The sequence below is a fragment of the Phodopus roborovskii genome, unplaced genomic scaffold, assembly GCF_943737965.1.
Source record: "Phodopus roborovskii unplaced genomic scaffold, PHOROB, whole genome shotgun sequence".
Classification (NCBI taxonomy): Eukaryota; Metazoa; Chordata; class Mammalia; order Rodentia; family Cricetidae; genus Phodopus; species Phodopus roborovskii.
In genome coordinates this window covers 1,809,109-1,836,255 of record NW_026126548.1, presented here as the reverse complement: position 1 = coordinate 1,836,255, position 27,147 = coordinate 1,809,109, and the positions used below count along the sequence as shown (strand labels likewise).

Here is a 27,147-nt window from a genome sequence, read left to right as displayed (position 1 = left end):
TGGTGTTCTGTAAGCTTCTTGAATCTTCGTAACCATTCCTTCTTCAGATTGGGAAAGTTTTCTTCTATGATTTTGTTGAATATGTTTTTTTCACCTTTGAGCTTGGCTTCTTTGCTTTCTTCTATACCTATTATTCTTAGGTTTGGTCTTTTCACATTGTCCCACATTTTGTGTTAAGGATTTGTTGGATTTAAATTTTTCTTTGGTGGACGAGTCTATTCCCTCTAAGTTATCTTTATAACCTAAGATTCTGTCTTTGATCTCTGTATTCTGTTGGTTAAGCTTGCATCTGTAGTTTCCAATCATTTATCCAGCTTTTCTATTTCCAGCATTCCCTCAGTTTGTATTTTCTTTATTGTCTCTATTTTAGTTTTCAGGTCTTGAACTGTTTGAATTGTTTCCTTCATCCTTCTGTTCTTCTTTCCTGGCTTTCCTTGATTTTTTAAGAGATTTGTTTATTTCTTGCAGTTTTTGGTTCATCTTTTCCTCTATTTCTTCCAATTTTTGTTCATTTTTTCTTTTCCATTTCTTTAAGGGATTTTCTCATTCTCTTCTGCTTCATCTGCTCTGGTATGTTCAGATCTTGTTGGTGTAGAGTCCCTAGATTCTGGTGGTGTCATACTGATCTTTGTATTGTGTAATGCATTCTTGTACTGCCATCTTCCCATCCCTTCTTCCAGTGAGAGGTGGGTTCTCTCTCTCTCTCTCTACCTTCCTCTCCTGGTAGGTGTAGGTGGGTCTGGACATCGATGTCAGTAACTCTGGATGGTCTGAGCTCTCTTGGAGGTCTCAAGAAGAGGGTGTAGTGGGTCCAAGATTGAGATGAGGGCAGGCTCTAGATAGTCCCAAATGGCAGGACCAGTCCACCATGCTATGGACAGAACCAACCCAGGAAGTTCCAAGGAGCAGGTGAGGTTTGTTGGACCTGAGCTGGCCAAACACTCACCTCAAGCAGAGGATGTAGGGGGGGCCAAGATTGATGTGAGGGCAGGTTCTGGATGTTCCAGCGTGGTGGGAGCAGTTCGTCAATTTTTTTTTTTTTTTAAGACAAGATTTCACATTGTAGTCTACCCTGGCCTGCAGCTCACTCCACAGCCTCCAGGCTGGCTGTGGATTTATAAATCTCCTGCTCCATTGGAGCTGAGGTTACAGGTGTGAGTCATCATTTCAATCTCTTACAGTAAAAATTTTCATGATTATTAATTCCTGCCTTCAAGCTGTGTTCTTAAGACCTGTCAGCAACTTCACAAACTGCACATTTGTATGCTATGGTGAAATGAAACAAATGGTGTAATCTTGCAGGTGTGAAATGTCTATGGACTGGAAAGCCATCTATAGTGACACCTTTAGTTTGGGATTAGGATGAGTTTTGATTCAATATATAGTCCCTCGTAGCTATTAAGTAACCATCCTGAGTAAGGTAACCAGTCACAGAAAGACAAGCATGGTATGCACTTACTCATATATGGATATTAGACATGAAGCAAAGGATTATCAGCCTACAATCCACACCTCCAGAGAACCTAGGAAACAAGGAGGACCCTAAGAGAGACACACATGGTCCCCTGAAGAAGGGGGAAGGGACAAGAACTCCTGAGAAAATTGGGAGCATGGGAGGGAGGGAGGAAAAAGAAGGGGAGAAGAGTAGGGGGAGGAGAACAAGAAGGATCAGGAAGATTGAGTTTGGTTGAGTAGAGGAGAGCAAGAAAAGAGATACCATAATAGAGGGTGCCATTATAGGTTTAAAGAGAAATCTGGCACTACGAAAATCTTCAGAGATCCACAAGGATGACCCCAACTAACAATGTAGGCAGTAGTGGATAGGCTGCCTTTGATGCCCTTCCCCTATAATGAGAATGATGACTACCTTAATTGCCATCCTAGAGCCTTCATCCAGTAGTTGATGGAAGCAGAAGCAGGCACCCACAGCTAAACACTGAGCCATACTCCTGGGATCCAGTTGTAGAGAGGGAACAGTGATGAACAAAGGTGTCAAGACCATGCTGGAGAAACCCACAGAAACAGATGACCTGACCTAGTGAGAGCACAGGAACCCCAGTGGTAAAGCTGGAGAACCAACATTGAACCAAACCAAGCCCTCTGAATGTGGGTGCCAGTTAGGAGGCCTGGGCAGTCCATGGGACCTCTAACAGTGGGACCAGTATTTATCTCTGGTGCACAAATGGATGTTGGGAGCCCATTTCAACTCAGATACATGGAGGAGGGCCTAGGCCCTCCCCCAAATGATGCAACAAACTTTGATGATCCCCCATGGAAGGCCTCACTGTCCTTGGGGAGTAGGTAGGGTGTGGTTTGGGGGCATGGGAGGATGGGAGGGAGAGGGAATGGGGGATTGATATGTAAAGTTATTATTTTTAAATAAAGAAGTGTTTGTAAAAAGAAAGTATGTATTAATAGTAGGAAATCTTCCCATTTTTTCAGGTATTAAATTGTTCTTTCTTTTTTCTTAAGCGTTTAGCCTCTGTGGGATTGGATGCCAAAAACACAGTCTGCATTTGGGACTGGAGAAAGGGAAAACTTCTGGCCTCAGCTACTGGCCATTCTGACCGGGTAAGACCTTTGTGGTATCAAATAATGAAAATTCCAGAACTGTGAAATAATTGTCATTTTATATGTTTAAAAGTAAATCTGCCATATTTAGATTTTTCTCCTACATGTTCAATATTCAAACATGATTTACTTATGATTAGTGGCTAACGGTTGTTATTGATTTTCACAAGCAAAACAGATTTTTTCAATGCTGGCATTTGGCTTCTTATAAACTCAAAATAGAAAAGAATTCAAAATTATGGTCATTTATATATGTCCATTGACTCGTGGAAATGGTTATTAGGAAATATTCACAAAAAATATTATTATAAGAGTTAGTATTTTATTTGGGATTCCTTAATGCTAAATGTAAACTGTGGTCTGCTTGTCTTTCATACTGAATTTAGTGTGAGAATTTGAAAATATAAGAGTTCTTAGGAGTACATTGAATGGTTTCAAGGACTGGGATAATCTAGTGCCACCAGGAAAATGACTTCTTTCTTACCTTCTGTTACAACTGGGTAGTTGCCCACATTGAATTATAGCTAGCTATTAAATATTGCATGAAGTAAAATGTATTATTGTTTTATAATTCTTCTAGTTTTTATTGAAAAGCTATCTCCAAAGATTTTTTATCAGTATTATGAAGAGTTCAGAAAATTTGATTTTAAAAATTGCCCTAATTGTCAAAAGTTATTTTCCACAAATGGAAAAATCTAATATATGATACCAGTTGCACTCAGTGACTAAGGTTAATAACTTGTGTACTTGTGCTGAAGGTAAGGAGCAATGAGGGGGTAGAGCGCCACCACAGCTTCTCGGAGTTAGGACCTCCGCTTTCATCTGCACTGCCGACATGAGCAGCAGATTACAGTCTTTGTGATTGCACTGATCTCTGAAGAGCATTTAATTTCTTGACAGATTTTTGATATTTCCTGGGATCCATATCAGCCAAATAGAATGGTCAGCTGTGGAGTAAAGCATATAAAGGTACAGTAACCTTTTTTTTTTTTTTATGTGTGCATTTAAGTTGGGTATCTTGCATGAAAAAGATTTTAGGTGTTGATATAGGTGATGTTTGTTTATATTTCATGTCCATTGAAATTTTGCCTGAATATATGTCTGTGTGAGGATGTTGGATACCCTGGAAAAGGCAGTTGTAAGCTGGCATGTGGGTGCTAGGAATTGAACCCTACACCTCTGGAAGAGGCACTACTTTTAACTGCTGAGACATCTCTCCAGTCAGTCCGTGTGTGTGTGTGTGTGTGTGTGTGTGTGTGTGTGTGTGTGTGTGTGTGTACATGCGTGTGTACACGCGCACACATACATATTTTGAGACAGAGCTTCTTTGCATAGTTCTGGCCGACCTGGAACTCACCCTCCAGACCAGTCTGACCTTGTACTCAAAGATTTGCCTGCCTCTGCCTCCTGAGTGCTGGGATTCAAGATGTATGCCACCATGTCCAGAAATACAAGTATTTTAAAACATGGAAATTTAAAAGTATTTGGCAACTTCAGGTTAGTAGTGAATGAATCAAGTTTCCTGTTTAGCTGCCTGCTGGGCACTTTACTTGACTACCATTGTTTTGCGATGCACAGTCCTGTCTAAGTTAATCTGGATAAATAAGACATTGAAAATAACTAATAACTTCAGGAGTAAATGAACTAATTAAAAACTAATAATAAGGAATAATATGCACTATTTAATAAGGCATATTAGAAGTTAAAATTAAAATGATATAAATTAAAAAATTTAAAGCAGTGAAATAAACAATTGTATGTCAGTTTTCAATATAGTAGTGTTTCTAACCACTGGTAGGTTTGAATGAGGAGTTTAATATTACTTCATACTACACACAAAGTAAATCCTAGCAAATGAAGTGTGAAGTATTTAAGGACACAGCAACTGGAGGAGCATGGAATTTCCTGAGTGATGCAAAAGAAATGACTGCTTTCAAGTCAGGAAGGCATGGACCAGAGAACAGCTGGAACAAGTGTAGTTTGATGATGAGGAGCTTATGAGAAGGAATGCTGATGGACTAGGGCAGCTGCAGGCTTTCAAAGACTCCTTTCCACACAGACACAAACACCATCTAGTTCCTATTTTACAGAGTTACAATTTGTGCAGAGCCCAGCAGGGGGCAAACCAGACCTAAAGAACAGCTATATATCTGGGTGCATTCCATCTTTGTCCTTACTACAGAATTTAAAGATATCAGCAAAACACTGATGTTTGGAAAAATGCCTTTGGATTGCTGCAGTGTGGCACACAGCCTCAATGTGTAAAATAGTTTACTTAATCTAGGACTCGTTCCCTACAAGAAATGCTTAGGTGTTACTGCTCTCTGTGCAAAGGTCCTCTTCTATGTGTAAATGAAGAAACTATACTGAGAAAATGGTAGAGATACATAAATATTTAAATGACTCTATATTTCCTCTCTCCAGAGGAAAGCCATATACTAGCATGTATAAAGGACAAACATAGTAGATATTATTAGCGTATTCATGAAGTATAAGGACTTCTTGGCAAATCCATAGAATAGATAACCAACAAAAATAGGAACAGTGTTGACCACTCAATTCATGAAAATGCTAACTCTTGGAGAATACAAAATTTTATTTATTATTTTTCTTATTTTACATATTGATCCCAATTCCCTCTCCCTGCCTGCCTCCCTCCCTTTCTCCCTCCCTCCCTCCATCTCTCTTTCCCTCCCTCCCATGCCCCACCACCACCCTCCTATCCCATTCCCCCCCCCCACTCCACAGGGAGGGTGGTGCCTTCCAGGAAGGATCATCAAAATCTGTCAAGTCATTTGGAGTAGGGACCAGGCCCTCCCTCCTGCCTCTAGGTTAAGGGAGTATCCCTCCATGGGGAATGTGTTCCCAAAGTCCTTTTGTGCACCAGGGATACATCCTGGTTCCACTGTCAGAGGTCCCTTAGACTGCCCAGGCCTTCTAACTGAGGCCCATGTTCAGGGATTCTGTGTCTGTCCAATGCTGGTTTCCCAGGTATCAGTCTGGGGGCCGATTAGCTCCCCCTTGTTCAGGTCAGCTGTCTCTGTGGGTTTCTGTAGCCTGGTCTGGTCATCCCTCTCTGCATCTGGATTCCAGTTCGGCTCAGTGTTTAGCTGTGGGTGTCTGCTTCTGTTTCCATCAGCTACTAGATGAGGGCTCTATGATGGTGGTAAGTTAGTCATTGATCTCATTATCAGGGAAGGGCATTTATGGTAGCCTTTCCACTGTTGCTCAAATTGTTACAAATTGTTAGTTGGGGTCAGTCTTGTAGGTCTCTGGACATTTCTCTAGAGTCAGATTTCTCTTCAAACCTATAATAGTTCCCTCTTTTATGGTCTCTCTCTCTCTCTCTCTCTCTCTCTCTCTCTCTCGCTCTCTTTCTCTCTTCTCTCATCTATTCCTCCCCTAACCCAATCTTCCTAGTCCCACGTGCTTATTATTCACACTGCCAGAGAAACTAGTATACAAGGAGAAATCTGAGAGATTCATAATGTAAGGATGGAAAAATTTAGCCTAACTCTCCACTGACCCCCAGGAGTAGGAAAAAGGCCACATTCTTGACTTATTACGACAGGGCGGTTTTACGACAGCACCTGTGAAGGAATGATTTTGTCACACTACCCAGAAGCCCTAGCGAAAGCAGACTTCCTGAGCCAAGCATGGGCTTGGATAGTTCAAATTAATTGGTCCGCACAGGATGCTATGAGATGATTGGTTAATGATGTGCGGGCTTTGTTGTAACCCTATAAAAGCTGTCTAAACCCTGTACCCGGGTTCCCAGTCTCCACACTCCACGTGGAGTGTGGCTGTGGGCCCCAGTGCACTGGAATATAAAATACCTCATGCTTTTGCATCAAGACCGCTTCTCGTTAGTGATTTGTGGGGGGGGGGGAGCACCTTTCCTGAGCTGGGGAGTGAAGGTCCACATCCTCCGCAGGTTTTACAATACAAGGTCACTCACAGAAGTGGAAAGGAACAAGATCTCCTGAGCAAATTGGGAGTGGGGGGTGGGCAGGGAGTGGAGAGAGAGCTAGGAGAAAGAGAAGGGAAGGAGAGGAAAGCATGTGGAGAATACAAAATTAAAAATAATTGAGTATATTAAAATCATTATTACATTGTATCTGGTGTTGATAACAACTCAGTGAAGGGCTGCTCCTAAGCCTGACTGTGGAGGGCTAAGTTTACTCTTTCTGACCAGAAGTTTGGCAGTATTTATTGATAGCTCTAAAAAATTTTGATCCTCTCTGGTCCAGTAGTTTCATAACTTGGAGTTGCTCCCAAGTGAATTGCAAGGAATTTGAACCAAGAACTGACTCATTGCTGAGTAACTTCCCAGTAGCAAATCCAAGGTGAAGAAAACCTGAGACTGCCCAGCTAACCCTGGTGGTTAAATACAACATGCTACATTCTTATGATACTGTGTATATATCATTGTGAGTCATGGTTTAGATAGCTACTCACCAGGAAATCATTTGAAATGTGTTTTCCATGGGGAAGTCTATTTTGTCTACAGAGGAATGGGTTCACTATGGTGTTTCCGTGGTTGGTATGCTTTGTTCTGACTCATTCCCTCCCTCAAAGCCTTCCCTACCACATGCCCCCTGATGGCCCAACTGGTTTTCTTCCTCCCCAAACTACTTTTCCTGCTTTCATCACATGTGCCCCATTACACTAATTTACCCTAACTCTTTCCTCCTCTCATGACCCTCTTTCTAGTTTCATAACCCATCAGTATACACATACAAATGTAAAACTTTAAATCTAGATTCCACATATGAGAAAAAACATAGACTTTGAATTTCTGAGATTAGAATGCACCTCCCACCACATCTCTTAAGCTAAATGAGCTGCCTGTCCAGATAAAAAGCACCCTTACCTTTAGCAATGGCAGTAGAGAGCTTGTGAACCTCTCTTCATGGTATCATATAGTCCTGCTTGTTCTCCAGTTTAAACATGATTCCTGCAGTGAAGCATGCTGAAACCTGGGGCCACACTTGCATCCTTGAACTCATAAGCTTTGCTACCTTTTACTAATCACTCACTCATGTCTTCATGCTAGATCACAACCAGTCAACAGCATCTCATTGACTCTGAGAAGCTGTACTGGCTCTCCCACCTCTGCCCTGCATTCCTTCGATCTTTTTGTTTGTTTGTTTGTTTGGAAATATCACCAGATGTTAAATTGTTGTCTCTGGGTAGAGTTAATGGATGACTTCAAACTTTTATATTTTGCCTGTAAGTTATTCTGAGGTAACAAGTATTGCTTCCTTTTTTCCTTTTTTTTTTTTTTTTTTTTTTTTTTTTTGTTCTAGCAGGAGTGCATAATCTCCTCAAGGCTAACTTTCTTTCTCTTGCCCCCAAATAATGTAGGCTCCTTCTTCCAAAATTCACTGAGTTACACTGAATGCTGGGTGTATGGAACCAATAAGGCCACAATAACATTTACTTCTTTCTCCATTTCCTAAAATGGCCAAAATGCTGGCAGACAAAGATTCTAACACAGTCTCCATTCCCTGTGTAGACCACCTCTTGAGGAGTCACCTCTTTCGAGGTCTATCTTATAGCTTAATTTTTCTTGAAAACCCACATTTCCTGGATTCCAGCTGCTTAAAGGAAGTTTCCTCCAGAATCCCTTCTGTTTCCTTTTGTGCTTGTTTAGCTTTTAGTCAGCTCCATGGAGACACGGATAAAGTCCTGGAGCTGTGTTGGAAAACACTAAGTTACTCCTTACCCTGTTAAACTTGTTTAGTGGGTTTAGGCATTTTCCCTCTAAGCAAAATACAAATCTGTACCTAAGTGGAAGAACTGGTACATATCCACGGCCATCCCCATCCCTTCTTAATTCTGCTTAGAAATAAATCTACAATAGTTTTAAAAAAGATTTCCTTATTCTTAATTATGTGTATTTGTATGTCTTTGTATGTCAGCACAGGTGCCCACTCCCTGGAACTGGAGTTTAGGTGGTTGTGACTTGCTGGGTGTGTGTGCATGCTAGGAACCAAACTCATGTCCTCCACACAAGCGTTATCATGCTCGCACCTTCTGAGCCATCTCTTCAGCCAAAATTGGCTTTAATACGTTATATCTACTTTTGATTCTGCCTAAACCCCAAATTAATGAAGAAGGGTTTCAGTTTGAAGAGCAGGCAACAATCCATGAATGTGGCAAAATATCATCGGGAATCATTTCGTTGATTTTTCTTTCCTTTTTTTATTTTTTATTTATTTATTTTTTATTTTATTTTATTTTATTATTATTTTTTTTTTTTTTTGCCAGTCAGTTTTGGTTCTATCCTAGGTCTCTGGGCTATGGGCTATCCAGCATCTGGGTCCTGGCTCTCCAGGCAGGGTCAGCGGTGTACTTCTTCCCATGGCGTGAGTCTCAAGCTGAACCGGTAATTTGTTGGCCATTCCCACAATTTCTGCATCACTTTTACCCCAGCACATCTTTTAGGTAGAACGAATTGTAGGTCAAAGGTTATGTGGCTGAGTTGGGGTTCCAATCCCACCACTGGTAGTCTTGCCTGGTTATAGGAAGTGGTTGGTTCAGGCTGTGAATCTCCCACTGCTAGGAATCTTAGCTAAGGTCACCCTCATAGATTCCTGGGAGTTTCCATTGCACTAGACTTCTAGCTCATCCCAGAGATGCCCCTGATTCCAGTTGTCTTTCCCAGTATTCTCTCGCTCTATCTTCCCCCTACCTGTTCTAATGTCCATCCATCCTCCAGTACAGACCCCTCACCTGTCCTCTGTGATGTCTATTCTGTTCCCATCATAGTGAAATTCATGTGTCCCCCTTGAGCCTTCCTTGTTACTTGGCTTCGTTGGGTCTATGGATTATAGCATGGTTATCCTTTACTTTATGGCTAATACCACCTATAAGTGAGACATACCTTGTTTGTGACCCTTTTCTTTGTTCATCATTCCTCCATCTATACAACTGAACTCCAGGAGTTCTGCCAGTACTTAGCTATGGGTCTTTGCTTCTACTTCCATCAGCTACTAGATGAAGGCTCTATTATGCCATTTAAGGTAGTCATCAATCTCATTATAGAGGAAGGGCATTTAAGGCGCCCTCTCCACTATTGTTAAGATTCTTAGTAGTGATCATGTTTGGGGATTCCTGGGAATTTCCCTAGTGCCAGGTTTCTTGTTAACCCCATAATGGCTCCCTCTATCAAAGTATCTCTTTCCTTGATCTCCTCTGTCATTCCCCCAACTTGACCTTCCTGATCCTCGTGTCCTCCCCTTCTCCTCTCTCTCCTACCTCCTTCCCCAGCATACTCCCAATTTACTCTGGAAATCTTGTTCCTTTGCCCTTGGGCGGCGGGGAGGAACAGGGTATGTCTCTCTTAGGATCCTCCCTGTTTCCTAGCTTCTCTGGGATTGTGAATGTGAGGTTAGTTATCCTATGCTCTATGTCTAACATCTACTTATGAGTATATACCATGTTTGTCTTTCTGTGTCTGTGTTACCTCACTCAGGATGGTTTCTTCTAGTTCTACCCATGTGCCTGCAAATTTTAAGATGTTATTGTTTTTTACTACTGAGTGTAGATGTACCACATTTTTTTTATATCCATTCTTCATTTGAGGGACATCTAGGTTGCTTCCAGGTTCTGGCTATTACAAATAGTGCTGCTATGAACATAGTTGAACAAGATTCCCTTGTGATATGAATGTGCATGCTTTGGGTATATGCCCAAGAGTGGAATTGCTAGGTCCTGCAGTAGATCAATTTCCATTTTCCTAAGAAACCACCAAACTGATTTCCAAAGTGACTGTACAAGTTTGCATTCCCACCAGCAATGGAGGATTGTTCCCTTTACTCCATGTCCTCTCCAGCATAAGCTTTCATTCGTGTTTCTGATTTTAGCCATTCTGACAGGTGTAAGATGGTATCTCAGAGTTCTTTTGATTTGCATTTCCCTGATGACTAAGGATGTTGAGTATTTAAGTGTTCCTTGGCCATTTGAGATTCCTATATTGAGAATTCTGCTTAGATTTGTACCACATTTTTAATTGGGATATTTGGTTGGCTGATGTCTAGTTTCTTGAGTTCTTGCTCAATTGTCATCAGAGAGGTTTCACCCAGCAACTGATTAAAACAGATACAGAGACCTACTGTCAAACATTAGGTAGACCCTTTGAATTCCTGTGGAAGACAGGGGGAAGGATTCTGGGAACCAGAGGGGCTAAGGACACCACAGAAAAACTCACAGAATCAACTGATCTGGGCTCATAGAGGCTCATGGAGAGCTTGCATGGGACTGACCTGGGACCTCTGAACATGTATTACAGTTGTGTAGCTTGGTCTTCTTGTGGAACTCCTAACAGTAAGAGCAGGGGCTGTTTCTGACTCTGTTGCCTGCTTTCTGACCCTTTCCTCCTATTGGGTTGCCTTGCCCAGCCTTAATAGGAGGTAAGGTGCCTAGTCTTACTGAAACTTGATATGCCATGTTTGGTTGTTATCCATGCAAGGCTTGTCCTTTTCTGAAGAGAAAGGAAGAGGAGTGGAAGGGTTGTGATGAGGGGTGTGGCTGGGGATAGGGATAGAGAGAAGAGGTGGGGAGAAGAAACTATGATCAGTTTTGGAAAAAATTATTTAACTAAGTAAGTAAAAATTAAAAATTAAAAAAGAAGTTGAGAGTAAAAGGCTGTATTTCAACAAAACCTTTGATGTGAAAATTCTGTAACCAGAGTAAAATCATGCCAAGTTTTGTAAGGTTCACTGTTGGACAAGTTGGCAAATATGGTCATCTTAAATGAGTGCTTATAAACAACAACAGTTAAGCAGTGTCTGCTCATTAATTACACAACAAATAAGCCTACAGTCTCTCATCATAGAAGGAAAGAACTTGGGAGACTCTCTAAGACCAGGTAAACTCCAAAGTACTTGCTTGTTCTAACCAGATTTGTATTACAATCTGCCAGTGGAAACTGGAGAAGATAAATGATGTCTATTCACTTAATGGTGCATGCTTAGTCCAAAATACTGCTGTTTGCTGGATGAAGTGATTCTCATGAAAAGAAAATATATTAAGTATTCTCCTTTTATCCCCAAAAAGTCTCCCACTTCCCTTGGCATTTATATGTGCTTTTTAAGAGACTCATTTGATGACTTGAAATGTTTTATGTAGGTGTTAGAACCTTCTGATTAGGTGATTTTTGTCAGAAAAATATTTGTTCACACAGTCTCAGGATAATGACCTATATTTTTGGTAGTTGTCATGTAGAAACATTTAACTCAGGCCACAAGTACATGTCTCAAGTCAAAAGACAAAATAGTTACTTTCTAATCAATCTTCACACATAAGAAACCACAATGAGGGAATGTCTGCCTGAGTGTCACCATGGATGTAAGTTCTTTGGCATGTTTCTTCATCCATTGATCATTTGTGTCTAATGGTGTGTTCAAGGTCACATTTAAGACATTGGTATTTCCCAAGTCTTGCATCTAATTAGCTTTTTCCCCAAATTTCTTCATTATTTTTGTGCCTACTTCAATATCTTTTTACAAAAATACTGTCCAGAGAAAACACCACACTTTGCTCATCTGAGGATATTTCAAATAGTTGAACACATGCTCTCATCTTTGCCATGATCTTTCTGCCCAAGTCCCTTCCCACCACCATCATGTTGATTCAGTCGATCCAGAACTGTATCTGCCAGTACCTAGCTACTATACTCTGAGAGGGCCACTGTTTTTCTTCTCCTGCAGGCACAAAATAATAGAATTTTCCCTTTATGCATTCCTAGTATTCCTAGTCATCTAATCTTGCTCTTCTGGGTAATATACAATTTCTTGCCCACCATGAATCCAAATCCTATTCTTGTTCATTCCATGTAATGTAATTTGGTTCCTGTGGCTTCACATTGGCCCTGCCTCTTGAGTATAATCTGATGTGCTGCCACAAAATCCTTACTTGTTGTTTCACATGCCCTCTTTCTTAGTGTGGAGTTCTGCAAACAGTAATCAAGGTTTCAGTGGTTTCTAGTGTATAAACTTTATAGAATCCATGTCTTTAGCAAAGTACTTCTGCCTGCCTTCCATATGGAAACAGTAACAGAGTCTGTCATAACCTATGCTCAAGTGTGTTAGGAGATTAAAAAACAGATTTGGAAAGCTTTTGGAGACTGTGAGGGCTATGTAGTGGCACCAAAGTTATACCAGTTCATACATTAGAAATTTTATCAAGGCAGAAGCAAACACCCACAACTAAACACTGAGCCAAACTGGAATCCAGATGCAGAGAGGGAGGACAAGACCAGGTTGCAGAAACACATAGCTAACCTGAACAAGGAGGAGCTAATGGGCCCCCAGACTGATAGCTGGGAATCCAGCATGGGACTGACTCAGACCCCCTGAAATGGGTCTCAGCCAGAAGGACTGAGCAGTCTAAGGGACCTCTGACAGTGGAACCAAGATTCCTGGTACACAAAAGGACCTTGCAGACACATCCTCCATGGAGGGATACTGCCTTAACCTAGAGACAGGAGAGAAGTCCTAGTCCCTACTCCAAATGACTTGACAGATTTAGATTACCCCTCCTGGATAGCATCACCCTACATGTGGAGTGGGGTGGTGGTGGGAGGGGAGGATGGTTGGGGTACATGTGATGTGGGGAGAGAGGGAAAGAGGGAGGGAAGGAGGGAAGAAGGGAGACAAGGAGGGATGTAGGGAGGGAGAGAAGGAGGGAGGGAAGAAGTGAGGGAGAGAGGAAGGGAAATAAAAATAGAAAAAAAAATACAAAAACTTTGTAATTGTGTCATTCACAAAGACCTGAAAAGAGATAGTTTTTTTAAATTGTAGTAATTTATTAACAACCTAGGTTTTAACTTATTAAAATATATGATTTCATGCAAATTTATTTGAAAGTATAACTCTTTAGAAAATAATAAATCTTAAAATATTAAAGCATTGCAAAAATCCAGTTTTCAACTTGACATTTTATTTTTGTTCTTTGTCATTGTATGTGAAGATAGCACATGCCATGGCACATTTGTGGTCAGAGGACTGCTTGCAAGAATCAGTTCTCAATTTTCACCATGTGGGTCCCTGACATCTAACATAGGTTGTGAGTTTTGTAAGTAATTTTTTTTACCCCCATGCTGTCTCAATAACTCAGTATAAACCTCTTGTTTATATTGGTCATTAAAACTGTGGCATTTCTGCTGTAGTTTGGATCTGAGGTGTCTCCCACAGACAAATGTGTTAAAGGCTTAGTATGGAGATTAGCATATGTGGAAGGTGGTGACAATTTTAAAGATGAAGTTTAGCATCTTCTGATCACTGCGGGCATATCCTCAAAGTTATCAGGCTACATTCATTCTTCTACTGCCTCCCCTTAGGAGTGCCTTGCACAGAGCTGAGTGGATCTGTGTATTCACCTCAAGATATTGCACCACAGACTCAGAACAAAAGGGGCAATCAGACATGAACTGGAATCTCTGAGTCAGAGAGGCAAAACAATCCTTTTCTTTCATACATTACATTATCAGAAATATTTGAGAAGGTTGAAGAAATTTCAGTCGGTATCCTAACCAATGGTCATTTTATGTATATTATTACTAGATTTATCAAGTATTCACAACTATAGTACAAAATAAAACCTAAAAAATAAAATAAAAAAGAAAGAAATTGTATCAAGGAAAAATACTGGATTTCTGTAGCCATGGACATGACCCTGCTATTATCTACAAATCATTCAAGTGTTATGCTTGCCATTTTCCATATGATCTGTGAAAATAAAATGGGTGATTATTTGACTTTATGGACATATCACTTGTATTTAGAAGTATTTGTGAACAATTTTACAGTTAAAAAAAGTGTAACACTTTGGTTAGAAAACAATTGTTTTTATTGCCACCATGTTCTAGCCAACTCCACCAAGCAGCCTACAAAACAATTTTAAAAATATACATATATATTTTAAAATGACTAGATGAATGCTAGGCAGTGGCTGTACATGCCTTTAATCAAGAGGCAGTGGCAGTTGGATTGGATCTCTATGAGTTTGAGGCTAGCCTGGTCTATGGAGGGAGTTCCAGAACAGGAAAAGCTACACAGAGAAACCCTCAAAAAACAAAAATGGCTAGATGATTTGTTATACTAACATGAAGTTATTCTTAATTTCAATTTTTCTTTATGTAATTCATTAATGTATGCACACATACACATTACATTTTTTTGAGGCAGAATATTGTTACGTAGCTCTGGCTAGCCTAGAAGTTGCTATGTAGACTTGGCTAGCCTCCAACATGCAATGGTCCTCCTGCCTCTGCCTCCCAAGTGCTAAGATTACAAGTGTGTGCTGCCATACTTGGCTTCCTTCTTATACTTATCTATATTTCTACAGTGAATCTATACTCATTTGACAAAAGATTAAACAAAAGTGTGACTTCCCTAATTCCATTCTGTGTACATTGGAGTCATCTTCCATAATGTCACTAAACATTAAAGTTTTGAAATTTTTTAGCTTTTAAAGTTTAAAGATATCATTGTGGGTTTTTTCATGCTTCTAGATGTATGCAGACATGGTTTGTGGTTGTACACTATCACTAAGAAACGATTTGTTTATGCTTAGTTCAGATAAAATATATTCTGTAAAATTACTGAAAAATATGGATGATGGGATATTGTACTCTATTTTGGAATATATTTTGTATTACTTCCTAGTTTTGGACACTATGTGGAAATGCCCTGACTGCAAAAAGAGGGATATTTGGCAAAACAGGAGATCTCCAGACTATCCTTTGCCTTGCATGTGCCAAAGAAGACATCACATACTCTGGTGCTTTAAACGGTGACATCTACGTCTGGAAGGGGCTCACCTTGGTCCGAACTGTTCAAGGAGCACATAGTGTGAGTATTATCATGTGGGGGTTCAGGATAATGTATTGAATAAGTTAAGACCACTCTCCTCCGTGTTTCTGCCTTTTGCTTTACAGTTAGAAGACTTCACCAAACAGTTGTAAACACTCATGAAGATTTCTCAAGTTACTTTTGTTACCTTAAAGAAAAACATAAGAAATCAGGCTTCTCCATAACTATTAATTGGCTGATTAGCTTCAGTAATAGTTGATACAAGACTAGAACATGTCATCACTTCCTAAATTTCAGCCTGCCTGCAAGTGTCTTGAAATCTTGTTAACCTCACAGCTTTCTTCACTGGGTCCTGGCTGATTCTCACTGTTGCCTCCACTTTGTGGCCAGTAGCTGGAATAGATAGGGTGTGAACAGCTGCTGTTTTGTGATAGGACATGAGGGAGAATGTCCTTGCTCTGTTGAAATGCTAGAGCATGAACTCTGTCAGTGTTGTAGTCTTCAGAGAAACAGATGCCACTAATGACCTTTCTCTCCATGCTCTGTGAATACATGGCAGACATTGCTTCTTAGCTCTTTGCTGTCTTTTGACACAAAGGAAAATGATATCTGCAAGTGACACAATGGAAATATAAAACAGATGTCAGCGGGAAAAGCTGATAGCAATATTTACCATATTCTCTGCAAGCACTGCATATAATGTCAAGTTGTGTATTTTTGTTTAAGATAAATATAATGACTAGAGAGATTGCTCAGTGGTTAGAGCACTTACTGTTCCCACAGACCTGGGTGCAGTTCCCATCACCCACCTGGCACAAGAGAATAAGATAAAGAATGCTTTATCTCAGTGCCTCTGAATTGATTCCCCATTACTTCATTGTTTTTAGTGCTGTGGATTGAGCCCAGAGCCTTACATACTAGGCAAATCCTCTATCATTAATCTGCATGCCCAGACCTCATTACTCTTATGAAGAACACTTCAGAGAACTCCGCAAAATAGTTTGGATACTTAGAGTCTTCCTTCTCTTCTAAGGTTAAAACTATTTTTCTTGGTTCATTACGAAACATCTCTTAAAACAATGAAGAGATCAGAATTTGTTTACATTCATTAAATGAGCTGACTCAGAAATCAATTTCTCTTTACACTGGGTCTTTTGTCAACATAATGGAGTTATAATAGTTTTGAATAAATCGTGTAAAATAGTTTCCAAGCTTAAGGATTCAAAGTACTTTAGACATGAAAAGCAAGTCATCCCATAGTACACACAATATGTTGACACAATGATATTCATGCTATTCTGTTTGTCATAAGCACCTTCCTGAACAGTTGAGATGGCATCTCAGGCATCACTACACTTGGAAAAGGTGTGTGCCCCTAGTCTGTGTCTTTACTGGATTTGTGTAGAACTTAAGTGAGGCAACTTTGTAATATCTTTGTTTTAGAAGGCCTGGTTGTCACATACAGGAATTTGATTGTGTATCTAATATAACCAAGGTAGTCATAAATGACATTTTGGGCAAGAGGGGTAATAATTTTATCAAATTAGATGTGTTAATGGAATTACTTTGCCTCCTGGTGGTGGATATAATTACAGTGATCTAGCAAAAGTGAAGTGTGTTGATCTGCTGTCAGATTTCAACAGAAAATACAGTATCTGCTTCTATTTGTTTTGTTCTGCTGTTTTTAATCATCAAGATTTAGCAGTGGTGACATTTATAGCAACTGCAGAATTGAGTGTTGCCTCTTCTACTCAACAGGCTGGAATCTTTAGCATGTATGCTTGTGAAGAGGGCTTTGCTACTGGTGGGCGAGATGGCTGTATACGATTATGGGACACTGATTTCAAACCAATAACCAAAATTGATCTCAGAGAGACAGAACAAGGATATAAAGGTAACATATGAGTTAATACTTGACCACATACTCTGAGTGTTACATACAATGTCAAGTTTGTGTTTTTTTTTATATAAACAAGTCCATTTAAATGAAAACAAATATTTATAGACAATATTTGGGAGTTTGGGTGTCATTCTTTCCATACTACTTCCTGATGGTAAGGGGCACTATCATGGGGGATTCGAAAAAGATTCAGAAATCCTGGCTATAGTCTGTAAGGCTGCTTTGTCCAGCTGTTTTGAATGTAGGATCACCTGGTACTCTGTTTCAGGCGGTCTGGCGTGATCAAACCACATTAGTCTAGAAGGAATCCACATCTTATCATTTTCTGTGGAAACAAAAATAGAAATCCTTTTCCCTAGTAACTTGTCCTTGCACTTAAATTTTGGAGTCAAAGCATTTTTTTTTAATTTAATTTATTATTTTACATGTCGATCCCAGTTCCCTCTCCCTCCCTCTATTCCTCCCTCCCTCCTTCCCATCCTTTTACCCTCTCTGCCCTCTCACATGCACTCTAAACACCCTCCCCTCCCATCCCCTATCCCAATTCCATATGTAGGGGAATGCCATCCAGTTGGGATCATGTAGATCTGACAGGTCATGTGAAGTAGGAACTAGGACTTCTCTCCTGTCTCTAGATTAAGGCAGTTGACCCTCCATGGGAAAAGTGTTTGCAAAGTCTTTTTGGGCACCAGGGATACATCCTGGCTCCAATGTCTGAGGTGCCTTAGACTGCTCAGTCCTTCTGGCTGAGACCCATATTCAGGGGGGCCTGAGTCAGTCCCATGCTGGCTTCCCAGCTATCAGTCTGTTGGCCCGTTAATGCCTCCTTGTTCAGGTAAGCTGTCTCTATGTGTTTCTGCAACCTGGTTTTGTCCTCTTTATCTGCACCTGGGTTCTACTTTGACTCAGTGTTTATGTATGGGTGTTTGATCTTGTTTCCAACAGGCATTAGTTGAGGGCTCCATGGATAAATTAGATGTTGATCTCACTATCCCGGAAGGGCATTTATGGTAGCATTTACATGGAAGCTCACATTGTTAGTTGGGAGCAGTCTTGTAGTTCTCTAGACCTTTCTTTGTGTTCAATTTTATCTTCAAACCAATATTGGCTCCCTCTTTTATGTTCTATCTCTCTCTCTCTCTCTCCTGTCAGCTATTCCTAACCAGGCTCAATCTTCCTGGTCGCACATGTTTTCCTTTGTCCCCCTCGTTTTCTCCTATTTCTCTCTCCATTCACTGCCCCCCACTTCCCTTGAGCTCTGGGGGACTTTCCCTACCCGGTTCTGTGAGGGACTTTATATGAATCTCTTAGAATACTCCTTGTATCCTAGTTCCTCTAGTGGTGTGAATTATAGGCTGGTGATCCTTTGATCTAGGTCTAAAATCCATATATGAGTGAGTACATACTGTGTTCCTCTTCTTGTGACTGGGCTACCTCATTCAGGATGGTTTCTTCAAGTGCCATCAACTTGCCTGCAAATTTCAAGATTCCATTATTTTTTTTTTCCTTCAGAGTAGTATTCCATTGTGTAGATGTGCCACATCTTCATTAACCATTCTTCAATTGAGGGGCTTCTAGGTTGCTTCCAGGTTCTTGCTATTACAAATAGTGCTGCTATGAACATAGTTGAACAGATGTCTTTGTTGCATGGATGTGAATCCTTTGGGTATATGCCTAAGAGGGGGATTGCTGGGTCCTGTGGTAAACTAATTCCCATTTTCCTGAGGAACTGCCATACTGATCTCCAAAATGGCTGTATGAGTTTGCACTCCCACCAGCAGTGGAGGAGTGTTCCCCTTTCTCCACATCCTCTCCAACATGAGTCATCATTGGTGTTTCTAATTTTAGCCATTCTGGCAGGAGTAAGATGGTATCTCAAAGTTGTTTTGATTTGCATTTCCCTGATAGCTAAGGATGTGGAGCACTTTCTTAAGTGTCTTTCAGCCTTTTTGATTTCCTCTATTGAGAATTCTTTCTTCAGTTCTGTACCCCATTTTTTAATAGGGTTATTTGGTGTTGTGTTGACTAGTTTCTTGAGTTCTTTGTATATTTTGGAGATCAGCCCTTTGGTGAAAATCTTTTCCCAGTCTGAGGGCTGCCATTTGGTCTTGTCCACTCTGTCCTTTGCCTTACAGAAGCTTCTAAGTTTGAAGAGGTCCCATATATTAATTGTTGCTCTCAGTGTCTGTGCCACTGGAGTTATATTCAGGAAGCGGTCTCCTATACCAATTTGTTCAAGGGTACCTCCTACTTTCTCTTCTAAGAGATTCAATGTGGCTGGATTGATGTTGAGATCGTTGATCCATTTGGTCTTGAGTTTTGTGCATGGCAATAGACATGGGTCTATCTGCAGTCTTCTACACACCCTCATCCAATAGAGCCAGCACCATTTGTTGAAGATGCTGTCTTCACCCCATTGTACAATTTTAGCTGTTTTGTCAAAAATCAGGTGTTCATAGGTGTGTGGGTTAATATCAGGATTTTAAATTCAATTCCATTGGTCTACCTATCTATTTTTATGCCAATACCAGGCTGTTTTCAGAACTATAGCTCTATAATAGAGCTTAAAGTCAGGAATGATGATGCCTCCTGAAGTTCTTTTATTGCATAGGGTTGTTTTGGCTATCCCGGGTCTTTTGTTTTTCCATATAAAGTGAAGAATTTTGGTGGGATTTTAATGGGGATTGCATTGAATCCGTAGATTGCTTTTGGCAAGATTGCCATTTTTACTGTGTTTATCCTACCTATCCAAGAGCATAGGAGATCTTTCCATTTTCTGCTATCTTCTTTAATTTCTTTCTTTAGAGCCACAAAGTTCTTGTTATATAGGTCTTTTACTTGTTTGGTAAGCATTACACCAAGATACTTTATGTTGCTTGTGGCTATTGTAAAGGGTGATGTTTCTCTGATTTTTCTCTGTCTCTTGGTAGTCTGAAAAAAATAGGGCTAATGATTTTTTTGAGTTTATCTTGTATACTGCTAGTTTGCTGAAGGTGTTTATCAGCTGTAGGAGTTCCCTGGTAGAGTTTATTGGGTCGCTTATGTAAACTATCATATCATCTGCAAATAGAGACAGTTTGACTTCTTCCTTTCCAATTTGGATGCCCTTGATCTCCTTTTGTTGTCTTATAGCTTTAGCTAGAACTTCCAGTATAATATTGAAGAGATATGTAGAGAGTGGGCAGCCTTGTCTTGTTCCTGATTTTAGAGGAATTGGCTTAAGTTTCTCTCCATTCAGTTTGATGTTGGCTGTTGGTTTGCTGTATATTGCTCTTATTATGTTTAGGTATGTTCCTGTTATCCCTGACCTCTTCAAGACCTTTATCATGAAAGGGTGTTGAATTTTGTCGAAGGCTTTTTCAGCATCTAGGGAAATAATCATATTGTTTTTCTTTTTCTGTTTGTTTATATGGTGGATCACGTTGATAGATTTTCATATGTTAAACCATCCCTGCATTTCAGGGATGAAGCCTACTTGGTCATGGTGGATGATTTCTCTGATGTATTCTTGAATTCGGTTTGCCAGTATTTTATTGAGTATTTTTGCATCGATGTTCATCAGGGATATTGGTCTGTAGTATTCTTTCTTAGTTGTGTCTTTGTGAGGCTTGGGTACCAAGTTTATTGTGGCCTCGTAGAAAGAGTTTGGTAATGAACCTTCTGTTTCTATTGTGTGGAACAATTTAAGGAGTATTGGTATTAGCTCTTCCTTGAATGTCTGGTAGAATTCTGCACTGAATCCATCTGGCCCTGGACTTTTTTTGGTTGGAAGGCTTTTGATGACTGCTTCTATTTCATTGCGGGTTATAGGTCTATTTAAGTTGTTTGTCTGTTCTTGATTTAATTTTGGTAAGTGATAGTTATCTAGAAATTTGTCCATTTCCTTTGAATTTTCAATTTTTGTGGAATACAGATTTTCAAAGTATGACCTGAAAATTGTCTGGATTTCCTCTGTGTCCATTGTTATGTTCCCCTTTTCATTTCTGATTGTGTTAATTTGCATATTCTCTCTCTGCTTTTTTGTTAATTTGGATAAAGGTGTGTCTATCTTGTTGATTTTCTCAAAAAACCAACTCTTCGTTGCATTGACTTTTTTTTTTTTATTGTTTTCCTGGTTTCTATTTTGTTGATTTCAGCCCTCAAGTTGATTATTTCCTGGTGTCTACTCCTACAGGGTGAGTTCGCTTCTCTCTGTTCTAAGGCTTTCAGTTGTGCTATTAATTCTCTTATGTGACTGTCCTCTGTTTTCTTCATATGGGCACTTAGTGCAATGAACTTCCCACGTAGCACTGCTTTCAAGGTGACCCATAAGTTCGGGTATGTTGTATCCTCATTCTCGTTGAATATTAGAAAGACCTTAATTTCTTTCTTTATTTCTTCTTTGACCCAGGAGTGGTGCAATTGCACATTGTTCAGTTTCCATGGGTTTGCAGGTTTTCTGCTATTTGTTTTGTTGTTGAATTCCAATATTAAAGCATGATGGTCCAATAAGACACAGGGGACTATGCCTATTCTCTTGTATCTGTTGAGGTTTGTTATGCAACCTAGTATGTGGTTGATTTTAGAGAAGGTTCCATGTGGAACACAGAAGAAGTTGTGTTCCTTTTTGCTTGGATGGAATATTCTATAGATGTCTGTTAACCCCAGTTGAGACATAACTTCTGTTAGTTCTTTTGTTTCTTTGTTGAGTTTCTGATTTATGGTCCTTTATAATGGTGAGAATGGTGTGTTGAAGTCTCCCATTATAAGTGTGTGAGGTTTTATGTGAGGTTTGAGTTTTAGTTGTGTTTCTTTTATGAATGTGGGTACTTTTGTATTAGGGGCATAAATGTTCAGAACTGAGACTTTGTGGTGATGGATTTCTCCTGTGATGAATATGAAATGACCATCTTCATCTCTTTTGATTAATTTTGGTTTGAAGTCTAACTTGTTAGATATTAGGATAGCTATGCCTGCTTGCTTCTTATTTCTATTTGATTGGAAAATCTTTTCCCAACCCTTTACCCTGAGGTAATGTGTATCTTTGAAGCTTAGATGTGTTTCTTGTATGCAGCAGAAGGATGGATTCTGTCTTCGTATCCATTCTGTTAGCCTGTGTCTTTTTATAGGTGAGTTAAGACCATTAATGTTGAGGGTAAGTAAGGACCATTGATTGTTGATGCTTGTTTGATTTAGGTTTGTTGTTGGCAGTGGTATTTTGAATATATTAGTTCTGCTTTACCCTTGGTTTCTGGTGTAGTTGGATTTTCTGTTGCCCACATTTTTGTGGGTGTAGTTACCTTCCTTGGGTTGGAATTTTCCTTCCAATACTTTCTGTTGGTCTGGATTTGTAGATACGTATTGGGAAAATCTGGTTTTGTCATTAAATATCTTGTTTTCTCCATCTATAGTGATTGAGAGTTTTGCTGGATATAGTAGCCTAGGATGGCATCTGTGTTCTCTTAATACTTTTAGAACATCTATCCAGGACCTTCTGGCCTTGAGGGTTTCCATGGAGAAGTCAGGTGTAATTTTGATAGGTCTGCCTTTATATGTTACCTGTCCTTTTTCCTTCTCTGCTCTTAATATTCTTTCTTTATTCTGTATGCTAGGTGTTTTGATTATTATATGTCGAGGGGTCTTTTTTCTTTGGTCCAGCCTATTTGGGGTTCGGTATGCTTCTTGTACATTCATGAGCATGTCCTTCTTCAGATTTGGAAAGTTTTCCTCGATGATTTTGTTGAATATGTTTTCGGCACATTTGAGCTGGGCTTCCTCACCTTCGTCAATGCCTATTATTCTTAGGTTTGGCCTTTTCATGGTGTCCCACATTTCCTGGATGTTTTGTGTTAAGGATTTGTTGGATTTATGATTTTCTTTGGTCGATGAATCTATTTCTTCTAGTTTATCTTCTGTGCCTGAGATTCTTTCTTCCATCTCTTGAATTCTGTTGGTTATGCTTGTGTCTGTAGTTCCCAATTTTTTGCCCAGTTTTTCTATTTCCAGCATTCCTTCGGTTTGTGTTACCTTTATTTTCTTTATTTCAGATTTCAAGTCTTGAACCGTTTCCTTCACCTCCTTAATTGTTTTTTCTTGGCTTTCTGTACTTTCCTTAAGGAATTTTTTCATTTCTTCCACTTTTTTGTTTGTTTTTTCCTCCATTTCTTTAAGGGGTTTTCTCACATCTTCTTGAGGGCCTCTATCATTTTTATGATGGTAATTTTTAAGTCGTTCCCTTCTGCTTCCTCTGCTTTGTTGTTGTGTTCCATTCTAGTTGGTGTAGATTCCCTAGATTCTGGTGGTGTCATGCTTATCTTTCTGTTGTTAGGTGTTTTCTTGTATTGCCGTCTTCCCATAGCTTCTTCCAGTATTTGTTGGTGGGGTCTCCCCTTCTCTCTATGGTACTTTCCCAGTGGGCTTATGTGGGTGGGAGATTCAATATCTGTAGCTCTGGGTGGCCCTAGTCTATAGGAGGTCTCTCCGCAGACAGAGACCCAGGGATGGGGTCAGGGCTGAGGATCCAGTAGAAGATGCCACTAGCCAATGGCTCTAGCTAATGACTGGCAGAAGAAGATAAAGGCTGAGCTGAAACTTGGGAAGGTTTTGCAGGATAGTCAGATCTCACTGGAAACTAGAACTCTCCAGCTGAGGCCTCTTTCTTTAGGTGAGGCCCAGATTTGGGGGTCAAGGATATTGCCGGCAGGAACTCAGAGTGGACCTGCAGAGATAGGTGGATCTCTGGGAGGGGCCCGGGACTCCAGCAGAGGACTGGAGGTGGGGTCAGAGACCAAGCAGGTGGAAATTACAGGTGGTCCCACGTGGATAGGCATGTCTCCTTTGTTCAGATTTACTCCAAGGAGTCTCTGAAGTAGGTGGACTTTTGGCTCCACCCTCTGTCCCAGTGCTCAACCAGAGCAGCAGGACAGTGGGCAGGGTAGGGCACAGGGTAGGGGGGTAGGCTCGCGGTGGGGATGGGTGGGGGTGTATCAGAGCTCTAAGCATGCTCTCGATGGAGACAGGACACAGGAGCAGCAGGATCAGTGGCCAACCCAGGGATTTTGGGGGGGAGGGAGGTTGTAGGGGAGAGGCAGCCCCAATTGGGCCTAGACTCACCTCTCTCAAGTTTGTGTTTTTTAAGAGAATTAAATATAAGGTTTGGAGGGGTGTCTCAGCTGTTAAGAGCATTTACTGCTCTTGCAGAAAATCTGGGTACAGTTCACACTACCCACAGAGGGGCTTACAACTGTCTATAACTCTAGTTCCAGAGATCTCACATCCTCTTCTGGCTTCTGCATGCACGGTGCAGATATATGTGAATTGTATATTATATTTGCTTGTATTTGCCTTATTCTATGAAAACATTAAGGGTTTGCATAAATATGTGTATATAAGCTTCAATGTTGAGTAGATAGTTTTTCTTCTGCTTTGCACAAAGATTCAGTGGTCCTGTAGCAAAGGCAGAGAGTGTCACCGCAAAGATGCCAAGTGTTTTCTGGATGTAAAGATGTCCAGCCTCTGAAAACGTATCAGTGGCTACATGTGGCTGAGTAGATGTCAGAAAACAGGGACTGTGTCTCCATGCTGTCTTCCATCTATCAAACTTTACTTTTAAGTTTAGCGACTGAGAAGTGAGCCACTTCTTGTGCCTTCTGTCTTTTGTCATTCACTGTAGAAGTGTAGCATAGCCCTTCTGGAGATCATACTGACACCTTCTTGTAGGAGCTGTAGATGCCTTTCTAATACCAGATCTCATGGGAAGTTATAGAATTTGGTTTCCACTTCAGTCCATCATTTAGACAGGGTCAAGGTCCTTACATTCTCTACAATAGAATGTGGTTTGGAGCAACTTTATTTTTTTAAAAAAAATTCAGATATATAGAAGCAAGTTAGTTTTCCCAAAGTCACATTTAAAAAAAGCAAAACCCTTCAGCCTCTATCCTGTGAGCACCTGCAAAGTGTGGAGGTTTAAAGAAAGTGGCCTACAAAGAAGTGGCACCATTAGAGATATGGCTTTGTTGGAGGAAGTGAGTTACTGTGGAGCCTCATATATGCTCAAGTCATACCCAGTGTCTCAAGACCAAGACCACTTCCTATTGCCTGTGCATCAAGATAGAAGAACTCTCAGCTCCTTTCTCAGCACCATGTCTGCCTTCATGATGCCATGCTCCTCGCCATGACAATAATGGACTAAACCTCTGAACTGTAACCTATCACAACTAGAGGTGTTCCTTTATGGTGTCTCTTCACAGCAATAGAAACCCTAACTAACACAGAGTATGGAGGTAAGAAAGAATAGAAGGGAGGTAGGGAAGGAGCAGAACAGACAGAAGGAAGCAGAAGTACAGCCAGTCCTCACACATGTCCCACCCTCATAGAAATCTCAACCTTCTGTTCTGCCTACTCCTCGCCTCAAAAAGAGAAGTAAAGTCATTTGAGAGGAGCAAGACAACATTAGGGTGTTCTTGCTCTTGGAAAGAGAGAAGTACTTTTGATAAATTGAGTGAATTTTTTTCACCACCATTTGCTGTTGGGCAACAATTGAGTGAATTTTTTCACCACCATTTGCTGTTGGTCAACAATGACTGATGACTTATTTCTTTGCAAACTTTGTGTGGAGGGGGGTGGCTTTTCTTTTCATTTTCCTAAAATGACTTTCTAAACATTCATCAAAAGCATGTTCCAATCCCATGATACCATACTCACTACTTCGTTTCTTAAAATTTAAAATATTAGGGGCAGTGAGATAGCTCAAAGACACTTGATGTCAATCCTGGTGACCCTAGTTCTATCTCTGGATCTATCTCTGGAACTCACATGATAGAAAGAAAAAAAGACTCCTGTGAGCTGTCTTCTGACCTTCACATGTATGCTGTGACACATGCACGTGTATGTGTGTGCACATGTATACACACACACCACTAAATAAACAAATCAATAAATGTAATTTAAAATTAGTTAAAATTAAGGAACTGCCACTTACTAGCATTTGTAAACCCTTATCCCAAGATCCTACTTAGTGTGCAACCTGTGAAGATTTCTATTCCCCCTTCTCCCCCTTCCATAAACTTCTAGGTCTATGAAATGAATCCAGCAATTTCTAAATTTTAATGCAAATTTTCATACTCTTGCCTCTTCTAATAATTCAGTTGTCAGACATGAAGAAAGAGTCTTAAACTAGGATAAAAACTACATTTTGGAAAATGATACAGCTTTGCTATAGAGATAAACTGCTAATGTATCCTCTTACATTTGTGCAGTCAGCTTTGTACTAATTAAAACATTTTACTTCTAGTAATAGCAGTAACTCTACTTTAACCTGAGTATGGACCAGTTTGCCAGATGGGTCACACTCATATCAATGAGAAACATCAAGGCCAGGACCGCTTCTTAGCACTCTGCCCTCCCGACAGGTTAGTGAAAGAAGATAACTTCCTTCACATTCTGAGGGACACAATCCACAGTCAAAGGAACTGCAGTCCTTTAGTTACACCAATAATTCCCATGACTTTTGTTACTGAACAGATTTTTTTTTTTTTCGAGACAATTTCTTTGTGTAGCCCTGGCTGTCCTAGAACTGTCTGTAGACCAGGCTGACCTCAAACTCATAGAGATTCTCCTGCCTCTGCCTCCCTAGTGCCCTCACCACCCAGAGTGAACAAATTTTTTTACTGACTGTGTGTTCAACAACTTTTCTTTAGCAACAGTGTTACATGATTATATAAATCTACAAATGAATTCACACAAAATCTTTAATTTTCAGTTTTTGAAAACCAAACAGATTAGAACTGAAAAATTGCATTTATGGCTATTTTGGCAACAAAACCTGATATGAACTGGCATAAAGCTGTTTGCTGTCCTCATAATGTAAATAATCAT

The 27,147-nt window shown here is 40.2% G+C and overlaps 1 protein-coding gene across 1 annotated transcript in view; it reads left to right on the top strand.

The window, feature by feature from the left end:
• Window positions 1–27,147, top strand: part of Eml6 (EMAP like 6) — a 314,487-nt gene that overhangs the window by 158,164 nt on the left and 129,176 nt on the right. Inside the window, exons 3-6 of the mRNA XM_051200701.1 lie at window positions 2,473–2,571; window positions 3,472–3,540; window positions 15,246–15,431; window positions 17,151–17,286. Of these exons, the coding sequence (XP_051056658.1) occupies window positions 2,473–2,571; window positions 3,472–3,540; window positions 15,246–15,431; window positions 17,151–17,286 (490 nt within the window). The remainder of the gene's footprint in view (window positions 1–2,472; window positions 2,572–3,471; window positions 3,541–15,245; window positions 15,432–17,150; window positions 17,287–27,147) is intronic.